The sequence below is a fragment of the Eulemur rufifrons genome, chromosome 6 (assembly GCF_041146395.1).
Source record: "Eulemur rufifrons isolate Redbay chromosome 6, OSU_ERuf_1, whole genome shotgun sequence".
Lineage (NCBI taxonomy): Eukaryota > Metazoa > Chordata > Mammalia > Primates > Lemuridae > Eulemur > Eulemur rufifrons.
Genome location: NC_090988.1, coordinates 22,844,873 through 22,871,071, shown reverse-complemented (window position 1 = coordinate 22,871,071; position 26,199 = coordinate 22,844,873). Strand labels below are relative to the sequence as shown.

General features: G+C 42.4%; 1 protein-coding gene across 2 annotated transcripts in view; it reads left to right on the top strand.

The window, feature by feature from the left end:
* SIK2 (salt inducible kinase 2) overlaps positions 1–26,199 on the top strand; it is a 126,477-nt gene extending 100,278 nt beyond the window's left edge. For both annotated transcript variants that reach the window (XM_069470909.1, XM_069470908.1), the window contains exons 5-15: positions 4,498–4,622; positions 5,053–5,176; positions 6,506–6,726; positions 8,283–8,435; positions 14,831–14,995; positions 21,949–22,177; positions 22,611–22,895; positions 23,026–23,180; positions 23,921–24,031; positions 24,765–24,856; positions 25,566–26,199. In XM_069470909.1, coding sequence (XP_069327010.1) covers positions 4,498–4,622; positions 5,053–5,176; positions 6,506–6,726; positions 8,283–8,435; positions 14,831–14,995; positions 21,949–22,177; positions 22,611–22,895; positions 23,026–23,180; positions 23,921–24,031; positions 24,765–24,856; positions 25,566–26,196 — 2,291 coding nt within the window. In that variant the 3' untranslated portion in view covers positions 26,197–26,199. The remainder of the gene's footprint in view (positions 1–4,497; positions 4,623–5,052; positions 5,177–6,505; positions 6,727–8,282; positions 8,436–14,830; positions 14,996–21,948; positions 22,178–22,610; positions 22,896–23,025; positions 23,181–23,920; positions 24,032–24,764; positions 24,857–25,565) is intronic.

Below are 26,199 nucleotides of genomic sequence, written 5' to 3'. Positions count from 1 at the left end.
GATGGACTGAGATGAGCACATCACCTCTGTGATGCTCTCCCCCAAAAGTCATAGCCTTCATCTAATCATGAGGCGACATCAAACAGACCCAAGTTGAGGGACAGTCTACAAGATATTTAGTATTCTTCAAGGTCAGGAAAGACTGAGGAACTGTCACAAATTGGAGAAGTCTAAGGAGGCATGACACTAAATGAAATGTGGAATCCCGAACTGAAAAGAGACAGTAGTGAAAAAACTGGTGAAATCTTAAGAAAGTCTGTAGTTCAGTTAGTAGTATTGAATCAATATTTTGATAATTGAATCTTAGTTTTGATAACTGTACTATAGTTATGTAAAATATTAACATTAGGGGAAGCTGGGGGAAGGGTATATATCACTTTATTGTTGCAACTTTTCTGTAAATCTAAAAGTATTTCAAAATTGAAAGTTAAAAAAAAAACAATGAATCCAACATTGTATGGCATAAGTTTTATGACAGAAAAACAGCAAGCAAAATGTCTGAGGAACATAGCAGCCAGAGTTCCAGGCATTAACTTGCAGAACAGAGAATTAGCGAAGATATTAAACTAGGAAGATGTTTGCTTTCCAGCAAGGCCAGGCTGGATCTGAGTCTAGCAGAGAGGAGAGTGCCCAAGGGATTGTTTTCATAATGCTTTCCAAAAGTCGGGTGATAACGTGGGGTCTTTTATTGTTCTGTGTTGTTGTGAGACCGTTCTGTCTTTGCACAGTTGTTGTTGACACATGCATGGCATTCAGATGTTAAACGAAGGAGTGAGTGAATTTGGTTAGTATGATGAAACATGAATATAGTCCATTTTGTTTGAATAAATGACAAAGGGAAACAAATCCAGCATCTTCTGATTTCATCCCTCTTGCTCACCCCTCATTTCACTATATGCGTTTAGGCAGAAAGCTACAGACCGTGAATGAAGCCAATTACCCAGATTCCTCTGAAGAAAGAAAAAGCCTTTTATTTTTAAGTCCTTCCATTGCCACTTCTTAAACCTGGCAATTATTAACTTTTTCAAAAATAGCTACTTATCCCTGTGCCAGGGAAGGACACAGGAAGGATGGTTAACAGTGAGGGCTTTATCATCAAACTTGGTTTCTATTCCAGTTTTGCAGCTAACTAGCTATATAACCTCTGGCAAGGTACTTAACTTTCTACACTCACTTTCTCCTAGAATAAGGGTACCTCATAGGGTTATTAAGAAGAAATCATCTTCAGAGAGCTTAGATCAGCTCCTGGCACATAATGAAGCACTTTTATAAGAGATAAGAATGACATATCCATTTAGCAAAATCTTTATCAATCAGCTATTGTCTGCAGACTGCATATTAAGGGCTAGAAGTACAGACTGTCACTCTCCCATTCTCTCCTCTCAAGGAGTGTAGTCTGATGAGAAGGAAAGATAAGTAAAATAATAATAGCAATGATAGCTTCCATTTATGGAGTACCTACTGTGTTTCAGTAGCATTATCTATATTGTCGACTTATATCACTACTCACAACAACTTTGTAAAGTATAGATATTGTCCCCATTTTGCAAATGAGGAAACCAAGGCTTCAAGAAGTTAAATAATTTGATCAAGATTGCATAGCTAAGTAGAAAACCCAGGATTGGATCCGGATCTGCCTGATTCCAAAGTCTTCCTTAACCTATTCATCAAATGATTACAATTACAATGTTTGCAGTGTTTTGACAAGGTTACAGAAGACCTCTGTGTATGTGACATTGTAATAGCTCAGTGAGCCTGATTGTCTTTTGGTGTTTCTTTTAATGTTTCTGGACCCAAGTTCCTATTTTCCTCAGTTACCTACAGAAAATAGAAGTAAACAGGTGCTTAGTACACCCTTCTTGTATGTGAACAGGAAGCTTTCTTTGTGCTAGACCTGTAAAGCTGAGGCTGAAACTGGGCTACCACAGGCCTGGTGAAGCTCTCCTAGCTCTTGCTTTCTTACCTGTGAAGTGGCCGGTGAGAACCTAAGGTGACAAAGAAGCCAGGCCACCTTCTTGACAGGCCTCTGTTACTCCTTTGAGTTCATTTCACCAGGGTATGGGAAAGTTTAGAGTGAAGTGGCTCTATAAGGGCTCTATGAGACATTAAAACTTAACAGTGATGAGGCTCACGCCTGTAATCCTAGCACTCTGGGAGGCCGAGGCGGGCGGATCGTTTGAGCTCAGGAGTTTGAGAGCAGCCTGAGCAAGAGCCAGAACCCGTCTCTACTAAAAAATAGAAAGAAATTATCTGAACAACTAAAAATATATAGAAAAAATTAGCCGGGCATGGTGGCGCATGCCTGTAGCCCCAGCTACTCGGGAGGCTGAGGCAGGAGGATTGCTTGAGCCCAGGAGTTTGAGGTTGCTGTGAGCTAGGCTGACACCACGGCACTCTAGCCCGGGCAACAGAGTGAGACTCTGTCAAAAAAAAAAAAAAAAAAAAAAACTTAACAATGCTATTTGCAGAGTATCCTCAACTTATGTGTACTAAAACTCATCCTGTGATTATGGGGGTTTTTTAATTATGGTTTAAAGTGCGGCTACTATTGTACCTATTTTAGGATCTCCAAACACACAGTGAAATTAAAATGTTCCTCTTTAAACTTGATTTGAACATCTCATCCTTGACTCATGTGAGAGTATGGTTTTTGTAGAAAATTGGAAACATATATCTATATGTGTCCAATGTGATGTGATGTGATAGGAGAGGTTAGTCACAGAGGTGGAATTGAGAAGCTAAGGCCTTTCTGATGGTCATTTTGGAAAGTGGACTATGGGACTGGAGAGAGCTCACTGGAACCCACTTTGCCACAGACTCCGGATGCCAACCACAGTGTTGTTCACCAGGGTTAGACTGTCTGAGGCCCTTTCCACAGATGCACCCTCTTGTCTCTTCTGATCCCTTGGGCTCCCTCTACACTTTTTCTACCCCTCTTCTCTATCTTCTTGGGACCTTTTTCTCTGAAAGGCAATAGTAGGTAATAATGGTTTCACAGAAAGAGAGCTGATATTTCACATCTGCTATGCTCTAGGCATTTTACGTGGTTAATCTCATTCCTCACGGCATCCTATCTGGGTAGGCAGATTACCCCTATTTATAGATATGGAAACTAAGGCTTAGGGAAGTTGGATAACTCCCCTAGAGGACTTAAAGCTAGAAAGTGGCAAAACCGGGAATCAGCTCTAGTTCTCCTAACTTCATAGCCTGTACTGGTCCGGGAAGCTGTGGCGATGGGGACTGTCACTGTTACTACCATTATTGCTGCCTGCCACCGGTTCTTACTCAGCGAGCTAAGGGATGCTTTGTCTGAGGTACAGACGTATGCATAATCTCAAGGTGTGAATGGAGTATGTGAGTTTATGTTAACACATTGGCCCCTCACAACAACCTGCTAACTAGGTATATTTATTATTTCAACTTTACAGATGGGGAAACTAAGACTCCAGAGTCACAAAGCCAGTCAGTCTGGCAATGGAGACTCCTCCAGTCCTCTCTGGGGCATCTCTTAAAGCTCATTGCATGCAGTGCTGTGCATGGGCCAGTTCCTGTCACTAAGGCATGTTCTTCAGTCAGGAGTATGTAACAACAACACAAGACAGTATGGGTATAACGTACAAAATCATAGGAATTTGTTTCTTCAGTAAGAACAGGAGGCTGTGTAAAGGTATAACAAAAGGGTATAAGCTTGCATTTATACCAAAGCTCACTGAATTTTTTCATGCATATTGAAGGCATCTAAGTATAGCATTTCCGGAGTACATTCTGTGCATCAGAGCTGTAGATTGAACATGACTAAGATCATAAGGGGAAGGCCATTAACTGTTTTCAAGTATAATGCTACCGTATTCCATAAATGAGTAAATAAGTCACAGTGATAGTTGGCCTGTGGCTGGGCCATATAGCCATCATATGTTAATGAGCTGTTCAGATGAGCATCTGCCTAAAAGAGGATGTATGGACCAACCCAGAGTTTTTACTCAGGAAACACTGTATTCGGTTGCCTTGTTACCCTGGGGTAGTGGCTATAAGAGCAGCCAGTCACTTGGTTGTGTTTACGTGAATATCTTAGTGTTAGTTTTACTCATTTGTCGCTTTCCATGTAGACCATATAAGATAAAGAGCTCTTTATCAATAAATTATTCGGTAATTGAAATTCTAAGATTATGAAATTCCAGTTGGTTGTCCACACCAATGGCTGATTTTCTCTCAGCCTTAAAAATACATGATTTAAAGTCTTTTTCCAATCTCTTATTCTCTTCAAGAAGGAAACTTGATTCACTTATGCATTCATTCACCAGTTTTTATTGAGTACTTACTACTTGCTAGTCATTGCACTAAGTGCTAGGGAACCATCACGACATAGATGTCATCCCAGCCCTCACGGAGTGCATAGTAGTGATTTTGTTAATATAGCACATTATAAGATTTATTACAGAGAAATGTAGTATAGTTTGAGAGCATAGATGAAAGTAACATTTATTTCCGTCCCAATAGATTTCGGTTTTGGAAATTTCTTTAAAAGTGGTGAACTACTGGCAACGTGGTGTGGCAGCCCCCCATATGCAGCCCCGGAAGTCTTTGAAGGGCAGCAGTATGAAGGACCACAGCTGGATATCTGGGTATTGCTTTGCTTTGCTGTGTTGTAAAATGCACCTATAATGATAATACTTGGTACTTTGGCCCATCTTAGAACCTCCTGGTGCCTAGCACATAAGCAATATTTCCTGTTTTCCCCATCTGCTAGGCTAGAATTGGAGAATTTTGAAATGGATCCCTAGGAAAGAATTTCTAGGCACAGGTGTTATCCCAATAATGGCAATAATTTAAAGTTTAGTAATCAAAGTGATCAAATTCAGATCTTTTGGTATCTATTATAAGACTTTTTACAATAGTCAGGGTTTCATATTTTTTTTCAAATTCTGAGAAAATAATAGATTCAGAGAGGAATGTTTCAGTCTTTATGATTTTAAGAGTCCTGGGGATGTTTAGGAAAAGAGCGAAGTTCTTGGTAGAAAAGTGATTGCGTGACTGCATCATTCTCTTCCCTAGAGTATGGGAGTTGTTCTTTACGTCCTTGTCTGTGGGGCTCTGCCTTTTGATGGACCAACTCTTCCGATTTTGAGGCAGAGGGTTTTGGAAGGAAGATTCCGGATTCCATATTTCATGTCAGAAGGTAACAAACTGTTCATCTTACTAAAGGTGCTTCGTAGTATTTGTGCTCCAAATCAAATGCCCAGGCAAAAGCTTCCCTTTTTCTGAGAGTTTGGGTGCCAAATAAAGTGAGTCATTTTAAATGCTATAGAAATAAGCGACCCCCTCTATGTAGGTGAGACAAGTTCCAGCCTTTCCTACTTGTAACTGAATACAGAACATTTCCCAGATTAAGAGCAGCAAGCCTTCCCATTCACTCTGGGTCTATAAATGTCTCAGGTTTATTTTAGACTTACGGAAGCACTTTGTAGATACAGATTCACTACATTTTACTCTAAGCATGAAATGAATTTAATAAAATTTAAAAATTTTTAATTAGGTTAAAAGCCCACTGGCAAAACTCTGCTGAATTAACATGCAGTGCCATAATCCCTGCCTATCTTGGGCTGTTACAGAGGTAGCAATTAAGTTTACTACTTAGTTTCATTTTTGCTTATTAATCTTAATTTTTTTGTTCCTACTAACAGTAGAAATAATGCTCTTATTAGCAAAGAGCATGGACTCTGGAGCCAGACTAACAGACTGCTGGTTTGAATCCTGAGTCCACCACTTACTGGCTGTATGACTTTGGCACTTGTATCTACTCTCTGTGCTTCAATTTCCTCATCTATACAATGGAAATAACAGTCGTTCTATCTGAGGGGTGTTGTGAGGATTAATTAGATTAATCTGTATAAAGCACTTAGCAGGGTGCCTGGCACATAGTGACTGCTGTAAATTTAGCTTATGTGGGAGTGGTGAGGAATATCACGTCAGCTCAGGGAATAATCTAGTGCTCAAAGTTGCAGCAGTGCCGTTTTCTTGGTGTAATCAAGAAGTAAATAATATTTCGCGTAGTTTTTCTCATCTGCACTGAATGTGAAGAAAAGCAACAGCCCATTAGAGGGCTGTTTGCCTCACTTGCATAGCCTTAATGTATCCGCCTTAGATGTGACTGAGGATCAATTTATTATTTGCTTGTTCTAGGAATGAGGCTTGTTTCTTTTCTTTAGTTGAAATCTAAGTCTGTGTCTAGATATTTTCAGTTTGGAAATTCCGTAGAAAGGTTCACTGCGCACAGAATCTGATAGACCTATACCCTCCTGTTTTTCTTAAGTATTCATTGGTTCACCGGGTGAACTTGACAAATGTCAGTAGGCTTCATGTATTCATTTATTCATTTGACCTTCTGCTTTTCAGTGGAGGATACAAAGATTAACACTGTTGTACAAAGTCATGTGAGGCAAGCAGATAACAAACACTGAAGTGCAAGGTGATTTGTGTGACTTTTGTAACATTGTGGTTTCTATAGATTGTGAGCACCTTATTCGAAGGATGTTGGTCCTAGACCCATGCAAACGGCTAACCATAGCTCAAATCAAGGAGCATAAATGGATGCTCATCGAAGTTCCTGTACAGAGACCTGTTCTCTATCCACAAGAGCAAGAAAATGAGCCGTCCATCGGGGAGTTTAATGAACAAGTTCTGCGATTGATGCACAGCCTTGGAATAGATCAGCAGAAAACCATTGAGGTAAAGTGATCAGAGATTTGACTAAAGATATTTCAGGATTCTACTGCACTTAGTTACTTGAAATTTCGTGCTCACACCTGTCATCCTACTCTTTTAGCACATCTGTCCCCAGCACCTAGGCATACTATTCAAGTGTTCCCTAGTGATCACATCAGACTCTATTTATAGTTGCTTTTATTCAATGTCTAAATGCCTTTCTTTGCCCCATCTGCCAAAAAATTCAAGAGGAAGCATTTGTAGAAGATTCAGAAAAGGCAAAGATGGAAGCTTTAACAAATACCAGGTAGAAAGTTTTTTCCAAGATGAAGCATGAAGTTTTACATGAGAATTCAACTAGTTTGTGTGGAACGTAAATCTGCAGATGGGGCACAAGGCTAAGGGCCTCGCAGGAAACAAGAAGGGTGAGCATCAGGTTTAAGAAAGCCGGCGGGGTGTAGACTGTGAACTGGAGAAACTAAGAAGGCGAAAAACAGGTGGGATCCTGATTTGGAAGTATTAGGGGTCGTTGAGCTGAGAAGGTCATGTACCTGGAAAGTTCTTCTTGGCTTTTATTTCTGTCCTTTAATAGTAGGCGTACTATGGGATACATATTTTTAATACCTCCACAATGGTGAAAAACGGTGTGTTTAAGGTGGAAGCATAACAAGAAGGAATATCAAATGCCCCCTTGTTTGCTGTTAAAGACTGCGCTGCCTTTCCCTCATGGGAGCCGTAGGTGAAACCAACCTGACCTCCCTGCCTTGCACGCCGTGCACTCAGTGATGTTCTTCTGTCCTGTCCGTGAAGTAGATCCCGAGGGCAGCTGTGAGCGCCCTTCCACTGGCCTGTGACTGTCACTGAGAGTATTCTGCATCCGTGGGGCCCTGCACAGCACCTGTGCACACTGTCAGGTGGAGTTAGAAGCCAAAGGAGCAGTCGTTGCCCTGTTCCCTTAGTATCCTGGGAAAGCTGGCAGGCTAGAGATGTGAAAATTTGGGAAGCAACTGTATTTTCAAGGTTTCAAGAGGGTGGGACTACAAAAACAAGAGGAAAAAATTACCTAAGAACGGAGGCATAGTGTCTCTCAATTTAGCATCCAGATGTCATTCGCCAGCCCAAAATGATCACCAGAAAGTTCCCCAAAGACTTTAATCATTCACTTCAGAGTTTTCAACGGTTTGGACTTGTGTTGAAGCCATGGAATTAGAGCCCCAGGCTCAGGTTGCTAACTGACCTTACACTGTGGTTACAACTACGAGATGGGACCACATGGCAGCATTGGGGAATGTCTGCGTGAGGCGAGGGTGGCATTTTCCCTGACTGCAGAAAAATAAATGGACCCTGTTAATGTAGAAGGGCCAGGCAATTCATTTCAATCACCGTTTATATAATTAATACTAGAGACTTGAAATTTTCTGCCTTCCAGTCTAAATTCTGGAACAGCTTTCATCTTGAGGCGTACTTTGCCACTCGACTTTAAGAACACATGATTTCCTTTCTCTTTTTATTAAGAAAGGTATAAATCATTGAATTGGTTTTTACAGTTCTCTGCCTTCAGCGGTTGTTTTCTCTTTCAGTCTTTGCAGAACAAGAGCTATAACCACTTTGCTGCCATTTACTTCTTGTTGGTGGAGCGCCTGAAATCACATAGGAGCAGTTTTCCAGTGGAGCAGAGACTTGATGGCCGCCAGCGCCGGCCTAGCACCATCGCTGAACAAACAGTTGCCAAGGTAACGCCCCCTTAGCCAAAAGTGTTATCTGTACATGTGCCTGTTCACATGTTTGACACATTTTTCATCTTGTAGTACAAAGAGTTAGGTTTTCATCCTCTACACTGTTTTTCTATAAAGTTTCTGCCTCTGTCATGCACTAGATTCTCAAATGTTTTAGCACCTTCCTATTTTTAAGGATTAACTTTATTTCAAGCAGTTTTCTTAAAAGAGATGCTTCATTTTTTAATCATTCACTTCTGTTGAGAATTACTGTAACTAGCCTATACATGTAGTTTCCCTTAACAAATTTTTATTGCAGATTTACCATGTGCAAGCTTCTATTATTAGGTACTATCAAGGATAGAATATGTAAAATGCAGTCATACACTATAGGAGTAAAATAAGACAAGATCATAAATAACTGTCACTCAAAAGAGAGAAAGATGAGTGCCGTAGAAGAGCTAAGGACAGGGAGAGAGGCACATCTGAAGGGGAAAGGCTTCGTGGGAGAGATGGCATTTAAGACCGATCTTCACAGATGTGTAGGACTTTGTTAGGGAGAGGCAGTGGTTGAAGGCGTCCTAGGGAGGCGGAACAGGCAGCACAGATGAGCAGAAGTACTCAAGTGGGCCAGTATGGGTCTCATTCTCATTAATTGGCTTGAATTGAAGTATAGGGAAATGACAAAGTGGGAATTGTAAGTTGAAGCCAGACTGTGAAGAGCTTTGAATGCCAAGGTAAAGAGTTTACTTCAGGAAGCAATAAGGAACTACTGCAGGCTGTTAAGCAGAAAAATGATACAATTACATCCATGCTTTAAGCTAATGAACCTGGTAGCATTGGGAAGGATGAGTTGGATAGGGAGGAGAAGAAATTTAGAGAGAGCAGTTAGGAGATTATAATAGTTGAGATGAGAAATACTGAAGGCTTAAACTAATATGGTGCTGGTGGGGGCAGAAAGGAAGGGGCAAGTCTAAGCACTGTTTCAGAGGGAGACTCCATGAATGTAGCAGAGATTTGGAGAGGCAGCTCAGCATGGTGCTTAAAAGCAGGGACTCTGGAGCAAATCCCAGATCCTGCCATTTCCTGCTGTGTGACATTAAAAGAGCTTACGGTCATTCTGTGCCTCAGTTTCCCAAGTTTCCTTTTTTTTTTTTTGAGACAAAGTCTTGCACTGTCGCTCTGGCTAGGGTGCAGTGGTGTCATGACAACTCGCTGCAACCTCAAACTACAGGGTCCAAGCGATCCTCCTGCCTCAGCCTCCCAAGAAGCTGGGACCTACAGGTACATGCCACCATGCCCAGCTAAGTTTTCTACTTTTTGTAGAGATGGGGTCTCATTCTTGCTCAGTCTGATCTAGATCTCCTGACCTCAAGTCCTCTTGCCTCAGCCTCCCAGAGTGCTAGGATTACAAGCGTGAGCCACTGGGCCTGGCCAGTTTCCCAGGTTTAAAGTGGAGATAATAATAGAATGTTGTGGCCTGGTGCGGTGGCTCATGCCTTCTAATCCTAGCACTCTGGGAGGCTGAGGCAGAAGGATTGCTTGAGCCTGGGAGTTTGAGGTTTGATGCTACTGTATTCTAGCCAGGGGGACAGAGCAAGACCGTCTCAAAACAAAAATAAATAACAAAAAGAATAATAGAATGTTGTGACAATTAAATTAGTTAATATTTGTGAAGCACTTAAAACAGTGCCTGGCACATAGTAAGTGCCATGTGTTTGTTATATACAGTAATAATCAAATGTTGGGGAAGAAGGGGCAACAATGAGTTAGAGGACATTCGTCCATGAGCCCAGGCCTGAGAGAATAGTGGCAGCATTCACTCAGGGGGAAGATATGGATCTGGATGCCAGGAGAGAGGAGAGACTGCGGCTAATGAGATTTGGGGAATCATCTATATAGAGGTTGAGAAAGGGAGTGATTTGTTCGTATGTTCAGTTAGGATTCCTGTCCACTTCTCTGAGTAACTTACTTTGTTCTAAGCAAAAGTAAGAGGAGAAGAGTTTTGACGACATTGTGTTTCTTTGGCAGTTTTATAAAATTTATAGGATTATAGTAAAATTTTGCATTGGTTTCTACAGAACATGTAGAAAGAAGAAATTAAAATCTTCTTGATTTTAATAGGCAAATGGGGTATTTTGTTATACATACTTGGTATGTAAAATAACGTATTGGTACAAATGTGAGTAAAATAAGGTATCAGTACAGTTCCAGATATGTGGGTTAGAGTATCTCTGAGCACTTGGAAACCTTCAAAGTTGATGGTATTGCTTTCAAGACAGAGAAAGAAATAAAATGAGATTTCCTAAATGGAGGGAGTAATAGTGCCGTGCAGCGGAACCCCTTCCCTCTTGCAAATGTGGCCAGACAGGATTGGAAGCAGGAAACCCCCCAGGGCTGTGGCAGTCATTCCCTGCCAAGTCTCTTTGTTCTTCTAAACATCACACAAGTGAGGGAGTGGCGAGGGGTTACATAAACGATTGTTCCTGAGCACGTGTGCGTGTTATTGTACATGATATCTTTTCATATCTAGACTAGGAGCACATTCTCTAGGATATCTCAAATTATATTTAATTTGGCTCAGAGTGCAGATATATAACATGGCTTCTTATGTTTGATAACTTTTTTTTTTTATTACCAAGCACTCCATGAGTTCTTTTCACTTTATGCATTGACCCAAGTCGTCATAGAAACCTACTTACTGTAACTTAAAATGTATCTAATTCAAGTGGCAGTCTTCAGTGCTCATTCGCAAACCTGTCTTGAGTGCCTTCTGGATGCTAAGCAACAGGCTCTGGGGCTGAAGAAAATGCTCCCTTCCCTCGGAGATTTCACACTCTAAATTTCAGTGTTGAACTTGTTAAAAAATAGTTTTCTCTGTTGTTATGGGTATAAATGTGCTTAAAGTTTTAGTAGAGCCTTCTCACTTTAATTCTTTGATGTTGTAATTTTTTTAAGGAAGTGGCAAATCACTTGTTACTTGATATAGCAGTAAAAAATTGAGGAAACACGATCCCATACAAAGATCACATGAGCTGTGGAATCACACAGGCCTTGGGTTCCATACCAAGCTGAGTGACTTCAGGCAAGTCAGCATCTCTGAGTGCCTACATCCTTAAATATAAAATGGAAATAGCAATACTTACTTCATAAGATTGCCACCAAGTTAAATGTAATTCAGCAAACAGAGAACTTATATGCCAGGCACGGTCCCAGCCACTCTGGCTTCAGAAATCCCAGGAAATAGTCCCTGCCTTTAATGAGTTGGTCATGTAGTGATAACTTACCTATTATTATTATTATTTAGACAACAGTGAGGTTCCCATCTTAGATAGATTTAGAGTACTTAAACATTTGCTGTATAACATGCAGGAAGTGTTACATCTAATTGACTTCAGATGACTAGAGAAAAATATGTCCTGCCTTTTTCTCATGAATTCTAACCACTAGGTTTTAACCGTTCTTCCACTCCAAGTTTCTATCAACTGTAAACAGATAAGAATGAAACAGCCATCTCCAGTGCTTTAATTGCTGATTAGAGGTTGCCCTTCACAACTTTTGGAAAAAGCATTGTGTTCCGTTGCCATAGCCGCCATGACAAACTGCTGCGGACTGGGTGGCTTAAACAACAGAAACTATTTTCTCACAGTTCTGGAGGCTTGCAATGCAAGATCAAGGTGCTGTCGGGGCTGATTTCTGGTGAGGGCTTTCTTCCTGGCTTAGAGATGGCTGTCTTCTCACTGTGTCCTCACATGGCTTTTCCTCCGTGCAAGTGTGGAGAGAAAGATCTCTGGCATCTCTTCCTCTTCTTATAAGAACACCAGCCCTATTGGATCCGGGCCTCACCCTTACGACCTCATTTAACCTTACTTACCTTCTTAAAGGTCCTGTCTCCAGATACAGTCACACTGCGGGTAGGGCTTCAACCTGTGAATTTTGGGAGGACGCAATTCAGGCTGTAGCAAGTCTGTGCCTATTGGAGCAGTAACAATTTTCCCATAGGAAAGAACATTATTTTCATTTTGATGGTTCTGGAAAACACAAAGTTAAAAGAAGAAATGCAAGGCAATAGACACATGGTCACAACTGATTGGACATGATCATTGCCCCTCTTGAAGCTGGTAATATCTGCTTCCTTGGGATATTAATTAACCATCTATTTATTCTCTATTCATTTTCTCTAGTCAGCTCTGTAGCACTGAGCATGCCACTTGTATATTTATAGCCTCTCTTGTTCCAAAAAGACTTCTTTAGTCCCCTCAGTGATTGCAAGACTCCTAAAACCTACTATCCTATTTCCTAGGAAGTGACTGTCACAACAAAATGTGTTATTCCTCTGTCCTTACCAAGTTCACAGTCAGTTGTTGTGGTTCAGGTCGGATGTGAAAGTTGTCAAGGACAATGTGCTACGCTTGGCCTGGCACAGCACAGCACTGCCATTTAAAGACTCAGAGCTAGCAAGAGTCAGGGACTGAGAAGGAGCAGGATGTTATAGTTATTTCGTTGGCGTTTCATTTCCAGTGCAGCACCTTCAGCTAATGCTTTGCCCTAGTAATTTAGACTGCTTTCACATAGAAGGAGCAGTCTAATAAATTTGGGAAATAGAAATCAATCTTCAGCTTTATCCTTTGTTTGAAAAGCTGATGAGGGGGGTAAGAAGAGTGTACGAAATATACTTTATTAGGAAGTTAAAATTCACATTGTGACATTGTGGCTAGTGAAATTAATTTAAATGATTAGTGCTTGAAAGGGGAAAAAAAAAGTTGTTTAACCTCAAAAGTGGCACAGGATGTAAGCCTGAGGAATGACAACACAAGAAAAACTATTTCTTTATCATGCCCAGAATGGTATGCAGTATTTCTTTTCTGTTTTTATAATCTATATCCTACCAATGCTTTGCTGATACTGTTTTATTTTTTATCTTATGCAGTATATCCAATGATGTTAATATTGGAATATGTCAACTATAAAGTATATTGTAAATGTATTCAAAGTGTATTCAAATATAAAGTATATTTCTAACATATCCTCCAATCCTTGAAAATCATCAACCTGAAGTTCTAACTGGGAACCATTAGATAGTATCTAGGAACAAAACTGCATTCATTTTGCAATCTAATTCTTGTATTCTTGTGATCATTTTAAGACTTCAGAAAGAAAGGGAAAGGAGGAATTCATGTTACCGAGTTAAGGACTTTACGTGTTACCTTTTACAATCCTTCACAACTGTGATGAAGTTATTTATTATGTCCTTTTTACAGGTGAAGAAGATAAGATTCAGAGAAGTTGGGTAACCTGATTAAGGTCACATAATTAGTAAGCGATGGAGCTCAGAATCAAACTCAGGTCTTGAGGGAAGAGAAGCTCGAATCTCATACCATTTTGTCCCTTTCACTTGTTTGAATTTAAAGCTCACTATCCTGTATCCCTTGAAGCGACTATAGCAGGAAAAGTATAGGCCATTCTTCTGCTTCTTAGTCTAGTAAGATCTTTGTTCCCTCAGATGTTTTGTAATGTCTGTTATGTTCAAAATGCAGTTGATAAATTATTCAGGTAGTTTTGAAGGGACAGGGATGAAAGGATCATCCAGCAGCTTCATCTTTAAAATTACTCTTTGCCAATTCTCATAAGGGAAGATTGTCTTTTAAATGATTTTTTAAAAAGAAGCATTTGTAATGCTTGTTTAATTAGAGTAGTTAACAAAGGACACATGAGAACGGACTTAAACACATCAGGAGCTTTCTGTAGTGGGTTGACTTGAGGAGCAGAACTTGCTCAGCAATAAGCATCTCCGTCTGCTAGGCCGGCACACTGTGCCCGCTGTGCATCTCCTCGAGGGAAGGAGGGCAGACGTTCCTGTCACCTCCAAGTCACTGCTGCTTTTCTTTTCCTCTTCACACACACCCTAGCCAAGAAATACATACCATCTCACCCCACCAAAAAAAGAAAGCAGAGATAGAGCACTTATTTCAGTGTACCTGTACTGCAGTTAGTTGAGGGGGGCGGGGGGTGTATATGCCTGTCCCTGGTTCAACTTTGAGCTCACAGGGACAGGGACATTTCTATTCTTCTTTATGTATTTCCGGGTAATATATGTAAGGAAAGAGACAGATGTTTGTTGAATTGAAGCAAGGCGCACTCTTGATGCGTCACAAAGACCTGCGTGAAAGTTACACATCTCATCATGAGACAGGACTGAAATTCTGTACAACCTATTTCAGAATAATTGATTTGACGGCGTCCCGTCAATCCCTGTACCATATACAGATTTCATCAAATCTTTCTGGAGTTTCCAGTAAATAATTATTTATCCTTTAATTGCCCCAGGAAGAATTACTTTATTCGTAAAACTTTGTGTGTTTGTAGAGAAGGTATTCACATTCCCAGACTGTCCGTTCTTGCCGTACTCGCAGGCGCAAACCGTGGGACTCCCAGTGGCCATGCACTCGCCGAACATGAGGCTGCTGCGCTCTGCCCTCCTCCCGCAGGCATCCAACGTGGAGGCCTTTCCCTTCCCAGCGTCGGGCTGCCAGGCGGAAGCAGCGTTTATGGAGGAAGAATGTGTGGACACTCCAAAGGTACGGGTGTGTTTAAGAGACTCAGAGCTGGCAGTTGGCTGGAGACTTCAGTTTGGTCCACAAGTGTTGTACTTTGGCTTTGTTGAACTTTGTCATTTCCTCAAGTCGCTCAGAAGTGTTGTTTTTGTGGAGAAAAACCTAAGAACTGTGTCCAGGGCTCAACTCTCATCAGTGTTTTGTCATTACGACTGTTACATAACATAACTTGTCAGACCTCGTGTGACCTTTTCAAAGCCGTCTTCGTTCTCCTTCCTTAACCAACTCCTCTCTTCAAGTTTCTAGATCCCTCACAAGTGTTTGGACGGGGTTTTTTTGTTAACAGATTTTAATTCTGAAAACAAAAAATTAACTTTTGTGCTGAATTGGGCTTTTCTATTTCACTATTATTGACTCTCTTCTGCTTAGGATACCGCAGCTACAAAATGATGGGCCATCTTTTTTGGTCAGTTAAACATCTTTTTTGGTCCAATTTGGATGTGCTTAAAGGTTAGTGTACTACATAAAGTTGTCTTTCAGGATATGGAAGATGACAGCTTCTCTCATTTAATGGATATTTATTTAACTTCTAATATGTGCTATATGTACTTAGCATCAAGCAACATACAGAGGGTCATATTGATGGGTAACAGAGTGTCATAAAAGACCATAGGTCTTAGAGTATGTTCAAAATAGATTCTGCTCATTACTAGCTGTGTGAACTTGGGCAAGGTGACTAAACTTTTGAACCTCAGTTTTGTCTTGTGTAAAATGAGAATACCATCTTTATGAGACTGTTTCGAGAATTAATTGACATAATGTGTATGAAGTTTGGGGCAGATTATAGATATTCAGCACATACTGGTTTCCTGTCTTTTTACCTCTTTAGGTGATAAAAAAAAATGAGTCAGACATGAACTCTGTCTCGCAGTCTGCTAGACTACGGTCTAGCAGAAGAAACATTATATGTAACTAAAGACAGCATGCCAGGTGCTGAATAAATTGATAAAAGATAAAATATGATCAGTCCCTTAAAGAAGTGTGAATCAAAGTGAGACTAGAAGAAGGCAGGGGGGAGTTGCTTTTAGCTGTTTGATCAGGAAAGTCTTTGGGTTAAACGTCAGAGCTGGGGATTGAGAGGCGAGTAGACCTGGGTGGGTAGAAACCAGGGTGGCTGTCTTCAGTGGAGGGAGAGCCTGAGCGAGAGCAATCACTGGGAAAGCGTGGGTCCATCCACACCCGAGCAGTAGTTCGGTTTGTCTGTGGGAAGGGCCTGTGAAGGGAGGTTGTATGAAATAAAGGTGGATATGTTAGCTGTGAATGGCAAGCCAAGGAATTTAGACTTTTTCTCAAGGCCGGTGCTCTCAATGTGGGGACGTGGTTCGGTATCAATGGAAACCAGTTGAAGGAACAATAGGTAGGGTGGTAGGAAACTATTGAGGATTTTTAAGCAAGGAAGTGCTGTGATCCATGTTGTGTTTCAGAAAATTCGCCTTCATGGTCACATTGGTACACGGAGTAGGGGAGGAAAACAGAGGTTAGAGCACATGTCCAGGAAGGAGGTGCTGGGGCCTGAACTAGGACAGTAGCCGTGAACCTGGAGAGGAGGGGACGACAGAAATGAGATAGTGCAGGTAAAATGGATAGAATATTAGAGTCTAGAGAGAAGAAGTCCAAACCGATAACAAGATGTGAGCTTAGATGATGGAAGGTGAGAGCCATTTTCAGAAATCGGGGGACTCTGGAGGCAGAACACATTCAGAAGGTCAGTCATGAGTTCAGCCGCAGAGTAGCCCAGAGTGGGCAGCTCGATGCTAGGCTGCCACACGCAGGTTTCAGCCAAGCTGCTGACCACAAGTAGTTAGTGTCCATGTCCCTAAGGACAAGGACGAGTCCACTGCCTGTGGACAGTCTGTTTTCTCTGCCTGTGGTTGCTACTACAGTCCCACTCAGACATTTAGACATAAATTAGAGCAACATAATTCATTTATTTTGAAAATCTAATTCCCTCAAAAAAATTAAAATGCCGTCTGCTAAAGGCTTGTCTGTGAGGGCATCAGGCCTGAAACACAGATTGGGCACTGTCTGTTGTATTATATAGGGCAAGCTATTTTTAAAGCTTGTGATTGTTACCGTAACTAGGAAACAGACAGGAAATGAATGATTTTGCAAAAGATATAGACAGTAGCTAGATGGTATATTTGCATTTGTAGGAAGAACAGTGCCACGCTGGAGCTGGCCACCCACGCTAGCATAGCCACCCTGGCACTCAGCCAGGCCAGAGACATCCGCTGGTCTTATTTGTGGAGTGTTTTATTTATGTCAGCAAAAATGCTGTCTCTTCCCTCCCTCCCTAAGACCCTTCTTTGGGGCCCATAAATAAATGCACACACAAAAAACTATCAGCTAGAGATACAGTTCCCTTTTTGTTCATATTGCTTCATATATATGTACTATAACATCCATTTGTTGTTTTCTAAAAGATGCCTCATAGCTGCCTGTATTGCTAATTTCTTTTCTGCTCTCAACTGCGGACAGATATTATGCATCTCAAAGGGAGTTCAACTCTCCTTCCCTCCCAGAAGTCTTCAGTGCTTAAAACTGTCAGTAAAATCCCTTAGAGAGTCTGAACTGAAACTTTGGTTTGTGGTTCCTGCAAAAAATGGCACCTTTCTGAGATAGTCACCCACCTCTAGATAAGAATGGTTGGATCAGGTACTTCAAACAGTAACTGAGACCCACAGGTGACACAGGGACCCAATGGGAGGGCAGATGCATAAATCCTGCAGAGTAAATCTTTCTCTTATTTTTTTATACATACACTCACACACACACTTCAGTCACTTTTAGCATTTTATTAGAAATTATAATGAAAGGATTTTCCAAGTTACCACTCTCATACCTGAATAGCGGAAGGGACCAGTGAGGCTAAACCATGAAAATGCAATTGTGGTAGGGGTATTTTGTGTCTATTTACGTTTTTAATTTTTTTATTACAAAGGTGTCGTATACATAAGAGAAGATCTGGAAAGGATATATAATACATCAGCCAGGCGCAGTGGCTCACGCCTGTAATTCTAGCACTCTAGGAGGCCAAGGCGGGAGGATCACTTGAGCTCAGGAGTTCCAGACCAGCCTGAGCAAGAGAGAGACTCTGTCTCTACTAAAAATAGAAAAAATCGGCCAGGCGTCGTGGCACTCGCCTATGGTCCCAGCTACTCGGGAGGCTGAGGCAAGAGGATCGCTTGAGCCCAGGAGTTTCAGGTTGCTGTGAGCTATAATGATGCCATTGCACTCTAGCTGGGGTGACAGAGTGAGACTCTGTCTCAATAAAAAAAAAGGAAAAGGATATATATCAAACTCTTAATAGTGTTAACTTCTCTTCTCGGGCTTTATAAGGGGGAGAAATTTCACTTTTACTTCTGAATTTGGATTTTTTATAACAGATTATAATTTTAAATTGAAAAAATAAAACCAGTCATAATCATACATGAAACATTCAGAGTGGAATAAAGAAAAAAATCAATTTATCCATAATCCTGCTACCAAAAGATAAGCATATTTTGGGATGTTTCCTTAAAGTGGGTTATAGATGGGTGGTGGGCAGGTAGGGGTAAGATGATTCAGTAGTTAGGTGGACTTTCTAGAAGAAAATTATATTCTAAGTAATTTTGTATCTTGCTTTACATAATATTCCATAAGCACTTTTCCCATGTCATGAAATGTTCTTTGAAAGCATGAGTTTTAACAACAGCCTAACGTATTGTATTAATATTACCCTTGTTTAACTTCTCTCCTGTTGTTGGACGTCAGGAACTTCAATTCTTTTACAGAATTTTCTTCCTTATGTATGCTTAAGGTGAAAATCCTTGTGTCTGAATCTTTGATGATACCTCTGATTATTTCTTTAGGATAAATTTCTAGAGCTGGTGTTATTCAGTTCTTTGCTTCCTCACCTAGTTATTTAATTTGCCTCAAGATGGTTAAAATGGGTTTTAGAAAGGTGTTGTAGTTTTATTCATATGCTTTTGAATCTTGACATAAAGCTTTCTCTTTGGTCATATAGATCACCTATTGCATATGAGGTCTCGTAGAAGTGATCAATTGAACTTTAATGAAAGACAAAAACAATGTACTGGAAAATGTACATTTCACCACATTGTATTTTGAAGTCCTATAATTTATAGTTAGCCTAGATTATTTCATAGAACAAAAGATCTTATTAAGAAAGCAGCTTAGGTCAGTTGATAGATCGGCCCGATATTTCAGTCACAAAATCCTGGAGCTGAGTTTAGGATCTTATTGTATCAAGTCCCTGGGTAAATTGGCAGGCACAGGTGGCGTGGCGATTGGCTCTTTCAGGAAACTAGAACTGAAGGCTGCAGGGGTTCACACCTATTTAACTATAAGTGGCCCCCATAGCCCTTTTTTTTTTTTAGACAGAGTCTCACTCTGTTGTCCGGGCTAGAGTGCCATGGCCTCAGCCCTCAGCCTAGCTCACAGCAACCTCAAACTCCTGGGCTCAAGCAATTCTCCTATCTCAGCCTCCTGGGTAGCTGGGGCTACAGGCATGCACCACCATGCCTGGCTAATGTTTTCTACATATTTTTAGTTGTCCAGCTAATTTCTTTCTGTTTTTTTTTTTTAGTAGAGACGGGGTTTCACTCCTACTTAGGCTGGTCTCGAACTCCTGAGCTCAAACGATCCTCCCACCTCGGCCTCCCAGAGTGCTAGGATTACAGGCGTGAGCCACTACGCCCGGCAGCCCTTTCTTAATCATCACCAAATATCAGAGCATTGTTTTCTAGCTGTCCCAGGATGGAACTGAATTCAGTGAACATTTTAAAATAAAAAATATAATTCCTCTTGTAGTCTAGATGAGGAGATAAATTTATAAGCTGACAATTTAAGTAAAATTGACAATTCAGGGAGACTGCAGAGTATTTTAAGTGAATCAGAAAAAGGTGACTTTTCCTTATTAAGGAAAAAAAAGAACCTGCTTGTATGGCTTACACTGCAAGAAATGTCTGGCAAAATTTTGACAGAGGCTGTAAGTGTAAAGATGCTCAGTAGATAATTACTTACGAATATTCTTTTCTCTGTTGCTTTATTCATCTCTAAATCATTTGGCTGGTCTTAGAAATTGTATTAGTAGACATTTAAGGAGCCTAGAGGTATGAAACAGCCATTCTGTCTTATAAGAAAACTATTCACTATAGTCAAAAAAAGGAAAACAGGCTGGGCGCGGTGGCTCATGCCTATAATCCTAGCACTCTGGGAGGCCGAGGCAGGGGGATCGCTTGAGCTCAGAAGTTCCAGACCAGCCTGAGCAAGAGTGAGACCCCGTCTCTACTAAAAATAGAAAAAATTAGCCAGGTGTGGTGGTGCACGCTTATAGTCCCAGCTACTCAGGAGGCTGAGGCAGGAGGATCGCTTGGACCCAGGAGTTTGAGGTTGCTGTGAGCTAGGCTGACGCCACGGCACTCTAGCCCGGGCAACAGAGCAAGACTCTGTCTCAGGAAAAAAAAAAAAAAAGGAAAAAAGAAAGAAAGAAAGGAATCTTATTTGGGGAAGGAGCAAGGAGAGAATAAGACTTGGCTGGCTAGATTTCAGAGTTTTGTTTTCTGATGTCATAGGGAAGGTTGGGTGAAGTCTAGGAAGAAATTATTTGCCACTCTTCCTTTTAAATGACCATTCTCACTTTAAAAACCTGTAATACATTTGCCACCTTATCCAAATAATGGCTGTAGCCCCAAAGCAGTTCTTAATGGAATAACCATCCCCTCCCCCAAGCAAACAAAGATCTGAGTCACCCAAGTCTCCCTCTCCAAATAAAGGGCCTCGCAGCGCCTTCAGACTGGTTGCCATAAGAGGAAAGTTTCCTGTGTCTGGCAAAGGGATATCCCACGTCACCTCTCATACGTGAGCTTCTCCTGTGTCCAAAGGAAACAATAGCGCTACCCAGTGTATTCCAGGTGAGGGTAGTGCTTAGAACTGAACGTCTGCTGACTGGCTGTTCCTGAGCAGCTATTCATGGGAGAAACGGATTGATTTCCACGGGGGAATAGTTAAGGTAATGAGGTAAATAATTGCCTCCACACAGGGGCTTTTACCAGCCAGAACTTGCAACCACAACTCCCCTTTGTGTGCTGTTTCTGCTGCCATTAGGTGGTTTGCTTGGCAACTGCCTGGGAAGGCAGATTGTGCTCAGGAGCTGTGCTGAGCTCATCCCTGTAGGATAGGAACTGGAGCTACTGTGTGCGTTGCTGGAGGAGAGGGAATTCAGTGCACTGGGGCTTATTAACCTCTGCTGGAATTTTAGGCCAGTGAGTCATTTGTTATTCTATAATGGAAGGCTTTGGCTGTTTGCCATCTGAATTTTTTTTTCCAATCCTTTTTCTGCTATCAGTCTGTCTTTAAAGAATTCTTACTTTCCATTCCTCAGGCACATAGAACCAACTGAAGACTAAATCAAATGGGCAAGTACTTAAATTATGAACATAAAAGTACGTCTAGCACCTTTTGGTATGTTTTGTGGTTGAAAATTAGAAGAATGTTGGTAACTACTCCTTTTTCTTAGCTGTGAGCCATGCAGTTTAAAAAAAAAAACAAAAACTCATCTTCTCCTCCTTTCATTTCCCTTATTTTAAAAAAATAACTAGTAGGCCTCAAGCTCATATACCCCTGTTCTTCTGGAAACCACTAAAAAATGTGTTTATTATAATAATGATGACTCAGAGAAACCTGGGTTGCAGTGCCAGTTCAGGTCATAATGGGCTTCTGTCTCTCCCTAAGTGCCACAGTTGACTTGCCTTAACTTCTCATCTGTGTATTGTAATTAGTAATAAATATGTACACTCTTAATACTTTCCTGAATTTCTAATTTGCCTCAAGTCTTGACAGTTGTTCGTTTGTGGATTTTTCTAGTGTCTCAACAGAACAGCAACTGATGGTTCCCTCCCCCCTCTGGCATTTAGGTAAACGGCTGCCTGCTCGACCCCGTGCCCCCTGCCCTGCTGAGGAAGGGCTGCCAGTCGCTGCCCAGCGACATGATGGAGACCTCCATTGATGAAGGGCTGGAGACAGAAGGAGAGGCTGAGGAAGACCCCAGCCACTCCTTTGAGGCATTTCAGTCCACACGCAGTGGGCAGAGGCGGCACACTCTGTCCGAAGTGACCAATCAGCTGGTTGTGATGCCCGGGCCAGGTATGACGCGGGAGAAGCACTAGGTTAGGTCTTCGCGGCATTGGTTCATGCTCCAGTCACCGGGAATTCCTAGACTTTGGTCTGTATCTTATTCCTTTATGGAGCGGACTCAGATCAGCTCTGCTCAGCAGCTAACAAAGATGTCTCTGGCTTGGCTCCCATAACTCCCAGGATTCATCTGAGGGCCGTGTGTTTCACCAGGGGCGCCGGGTCTTTTTGAATGGCAGAGAGCTTACGAGTGCAGCTTCTGGAGTGTGTGCCCCACTGAATTTGAAGATGATTAAATTGACCTCTAAAAAGTTTCTGAAAAAATGCTTTGATTGGAGATTAAGGACATCATAGCTGTCATGACCCAAGCTGCTTATGCTTTGTATCATGTGTTCCAAGAAGATGCTATTGTTGTTGGTTATATCTGTTTTGTTTTCTCTTAAAGGGAAAATTTTCTCCATGAGTGACAACCCCTCCCTTGACAGTGTGGACTCTGAGTATGATATGGGGTCTGTTCAGAGGGACCTGAACTTTCTGGAGGACAACCCTTCCCTTAAGGACATGATGTTAGCCAATCAGCCTTCACCCCGCATGACATCTCCCTTCATAAGCCTGAGACCCACCAACCCAGCCATGCAGGCTCTGAGTGCCCAGAAACGAGAGGCCCACAACAGGTCGCCAGTGAGCTTCAGAGAGGGCCGCCGGGCATCGGACACCTCCCTCACCCAAGGTGACCGCTTTCTCCTCTGGCTTTTAAAACTCGCAGGAGTTGAGGGAGGTGTGTTGCCATGTTGGTGTGAACCTGTAATCACTGAAAGGTCTTGTATTTTATTTAAACTGGTCTTTGTACTTCCTTTCAGGAATTGTAGCATTTAGACAACATCTTCAGAATCTGGCTAGAACCAAAGGAATTCTAGAGCTGAACAAAGTGCAGTTGCTGTATGAACAAATAGGATCGGAGGCAGACCCATCAGCTGCTCCTCAGCTCCAAGACCTTGCTAGCAGTTGCCCTCAGGTGGGTGCCCTGGGCCCTTCCCACCATGGCCCTGTGAGTACCAGGTGTGAGTTTGTCCTGAAGAGGTGTCATTTTCACCTAGAGGATTTCCTCCAGACCTGGAGCAAACAGCTCCTTTTGGGAAGCCCACGGCCTGAACACTTTCCTGGTTCTACCACCTGCCACTGACAGTTTAGACCCAGCCCTGCTGCTCCCGAGTGATCAGCACCAGGTGGAGGCCTAGACACTGTCAAGCTATTTTTGGTTGACAGGGCAGATTATATATGGATGACCTCGTACAGTCTCCCTTGAACTCCCCTCCCCCCCACACAAGTGAAGAGCAATAAATTTCACCCAGGTGAGAAGCTTCTTGCCACTAACACCTCATTAAATATTATAAGTGGATTGTTCATGCTAAAAATACAATAAATGTTGCTGTTTATGCAGTTTTATTTTGAGCCCATTTTCAGTGCATCAAGAATATTATAGTATTTGAGGCCCACTTGAAAGTGATGGCCTCCTGGTGACACCAGGAGCCTTTGGTCTAGCACTGACTGGGTAACTGTTAACTACAGATCATACATGCATACATGTTCTGCAGAGTAATTAACCCTCAGCCTACTAGTTACGTAAAAAGCTTTGAGTATTTTGTCTTAAAGAGTTGAGATTCCTCTTGGACATTTGCAAAGGTGCTTAAAGTAAAAATTGAGACTTTTTTCCCCATGGAGAATTGAAAATTGTTTTCACTCCTTGCTCCTCAGGAGGAAGTTTCTCAGCAGCAGGAAAGTGTCTCCACTCTCCCTACCAGTGTGCATCCTCAACTGTCCCAGCGGCAAAGCCTGGAATCCCAGTACCTGCAGCACAGACTCCAGGTGCGGGCCTTATCCTTGCCAGTCCAGCTCACTGTGCTTATCCTGAGTCTGCCCTTCTGAAAAGCAGAAACCTATTTTGCTTGGTATTTACTTAGGGTAGCTGCTTTATTCCTTCTAGGCAGGTAGGTTTGTCTCTTCACTTGTAGTTTCTAGAGACATGTTCAGACTTAGCCTTATGTTCTGTGTTGGCAGCGGGAAAGGGTTTATCCTCAGGCCCAGGAAAGGATACACTGCTGAGTGGGGGGAAAGGGAGACCTGGAGTCTTTGTTTCTAATTTTATGCCTCTTAATGAATATAATAAATAAAATGGAAATCTCAAGTCTGCAAAATTTCAACATGGGCTTTCTACATTGGTACATGAAAATCTTAAAAACTGACACAACATAGATCCCATAAAGTATGAATGATTCATTCATTCAGCAGGCACTGAGGCCTCTGCTATCAAGATTTAACCCTACTTTTCTCATTGGTTTTTAATCTCCATGAACCTCACAGTCCTAGAGGACTTTTAGACGTAGAGAAGAAGACTGAAGTAGGTTACAATGAGACAGCCCAGGCCTGCTGGCCCGATGTTCTTCTAGGGTCTCAGTGAGCAAGTGTCAGCCCCTTACCCTGTGTGGATTCTGTAGGATACACTGGGCTTCATCCTCCAGGCAGCAGCACAGTCTGATGGCTGCATCGTAGGTGACAGCATATTGTCCTGCTGTCATGTGTTGTTTTTCTGCTCTTCCAGAAGCCCAGCCTTCTGTCAAAGGCCCAGAACACCTGCCAGCTTTACTGCAAAGAACCACCGCGGAGCCTCGAGCAGCAGCTGCAGGAACACAGGTGAGGGGGGCAGGCAGTCTTTGGCCGAAGAAGTCACTTACTTTTGTGGAAGCGTTAAGAATGCCAATGTGTTGTCCTTTCCCACTCGTGTGTGCCGCAGTCTCTTCAGGCATGACCACCACCGAAGATACTCCAGTATCCCCAGAGTATGAGCCCATCAGGCAACAGCAGCCCTCAAATGTGCTTTGTTTTCCTTTTCTGCTACTGTTTCTCCTTTGGGAGATGACTAGACCTACGCTTTCACGATCAGTGGCCCAAAGCAATTGAAGTGGGTTAGACTGCAGAGAAGGCCTCTGTCCTTCCTTGCCATAATTCATGCCTGCGTGCCTCACTCTTAGAAGCAGGTTGGTCAAGGTAGAATTACCCTAATCCATCAACCTACAGACACCTGCAGAGGCCAAGATATGATTATCTCTCCTTCTAACCACTCAAGATGGGAAATCAGCCTCTCACTTTATAGGGAGAAAAACCCAAGAGTCTTAGAGAAAATGCATTCCTGCTCACTTTAGTGCTGTTTGAATTAAGGGACAAAAAAAATGAGATGGAGTTTAAGAAACCCCATGGTTGGTTCCCACTCTCACTTGTTTTTTCCTGACCTCAGAAAGAGAGAAGTGGAGAGCCGAAGCTAATGACTGGTATTGGATTTAATGTTAAAACTGCCATCACTTGAGAAGATTTAAAATTCTTTCCTTTGGTTTTGCCAATTTAGGCTCCAACAGAAGCGACTCTTCCTCCAGAAGCAGTCTCAGCTGCAGGCATATTTTAATCAGATGCAGATAGCAGAGAGCTCCTACCCCCAGCCAAGTCAGCAGCTGCCCCTCACCCACCAGGAGAGTCCCCCACCATCTCAGCAGGCCCCCCCGTTCAGCCTGACCCAGCCCCTGAGCCCCGTCCTGGAGCCCTCCTCCGAGCAGATGCAATACAGCCCCTTCCTCAGCCAGTACCAGGAGATGCAGCTGCGGCCCCTGCCCTCCACGCCAGGTCCCCGGGCTCCTCCTCCTCTGCCGGGGCAGCTGCAACAGCAGCCACCACCGCCGCCGCCGCCACCGCCACCACAACAGCCAGGAGCTGCCCCAGCCCCCTTACAGTTCTCCTATCAGACTTGTGAGCTGCCAAGTGCTGCCTCCCCCGCGCCAGACTATTCTGCCCCCGGTCAGTACCCTGTGGAGGGAGCCCAGCAGAGCGGCCTGGCGGGGCCAGACTGCCCCCGGAGCTCAGGACTGCAGGAGGCCACCTCGAGCTACGACCCACTGGCCCTCTCTGAGTTACCTGGACTCTTTGATTGTGAAATGCTGGACGCTGTGGATCCACAACACAATGGGTATGTCCTGGTGAATTAACCT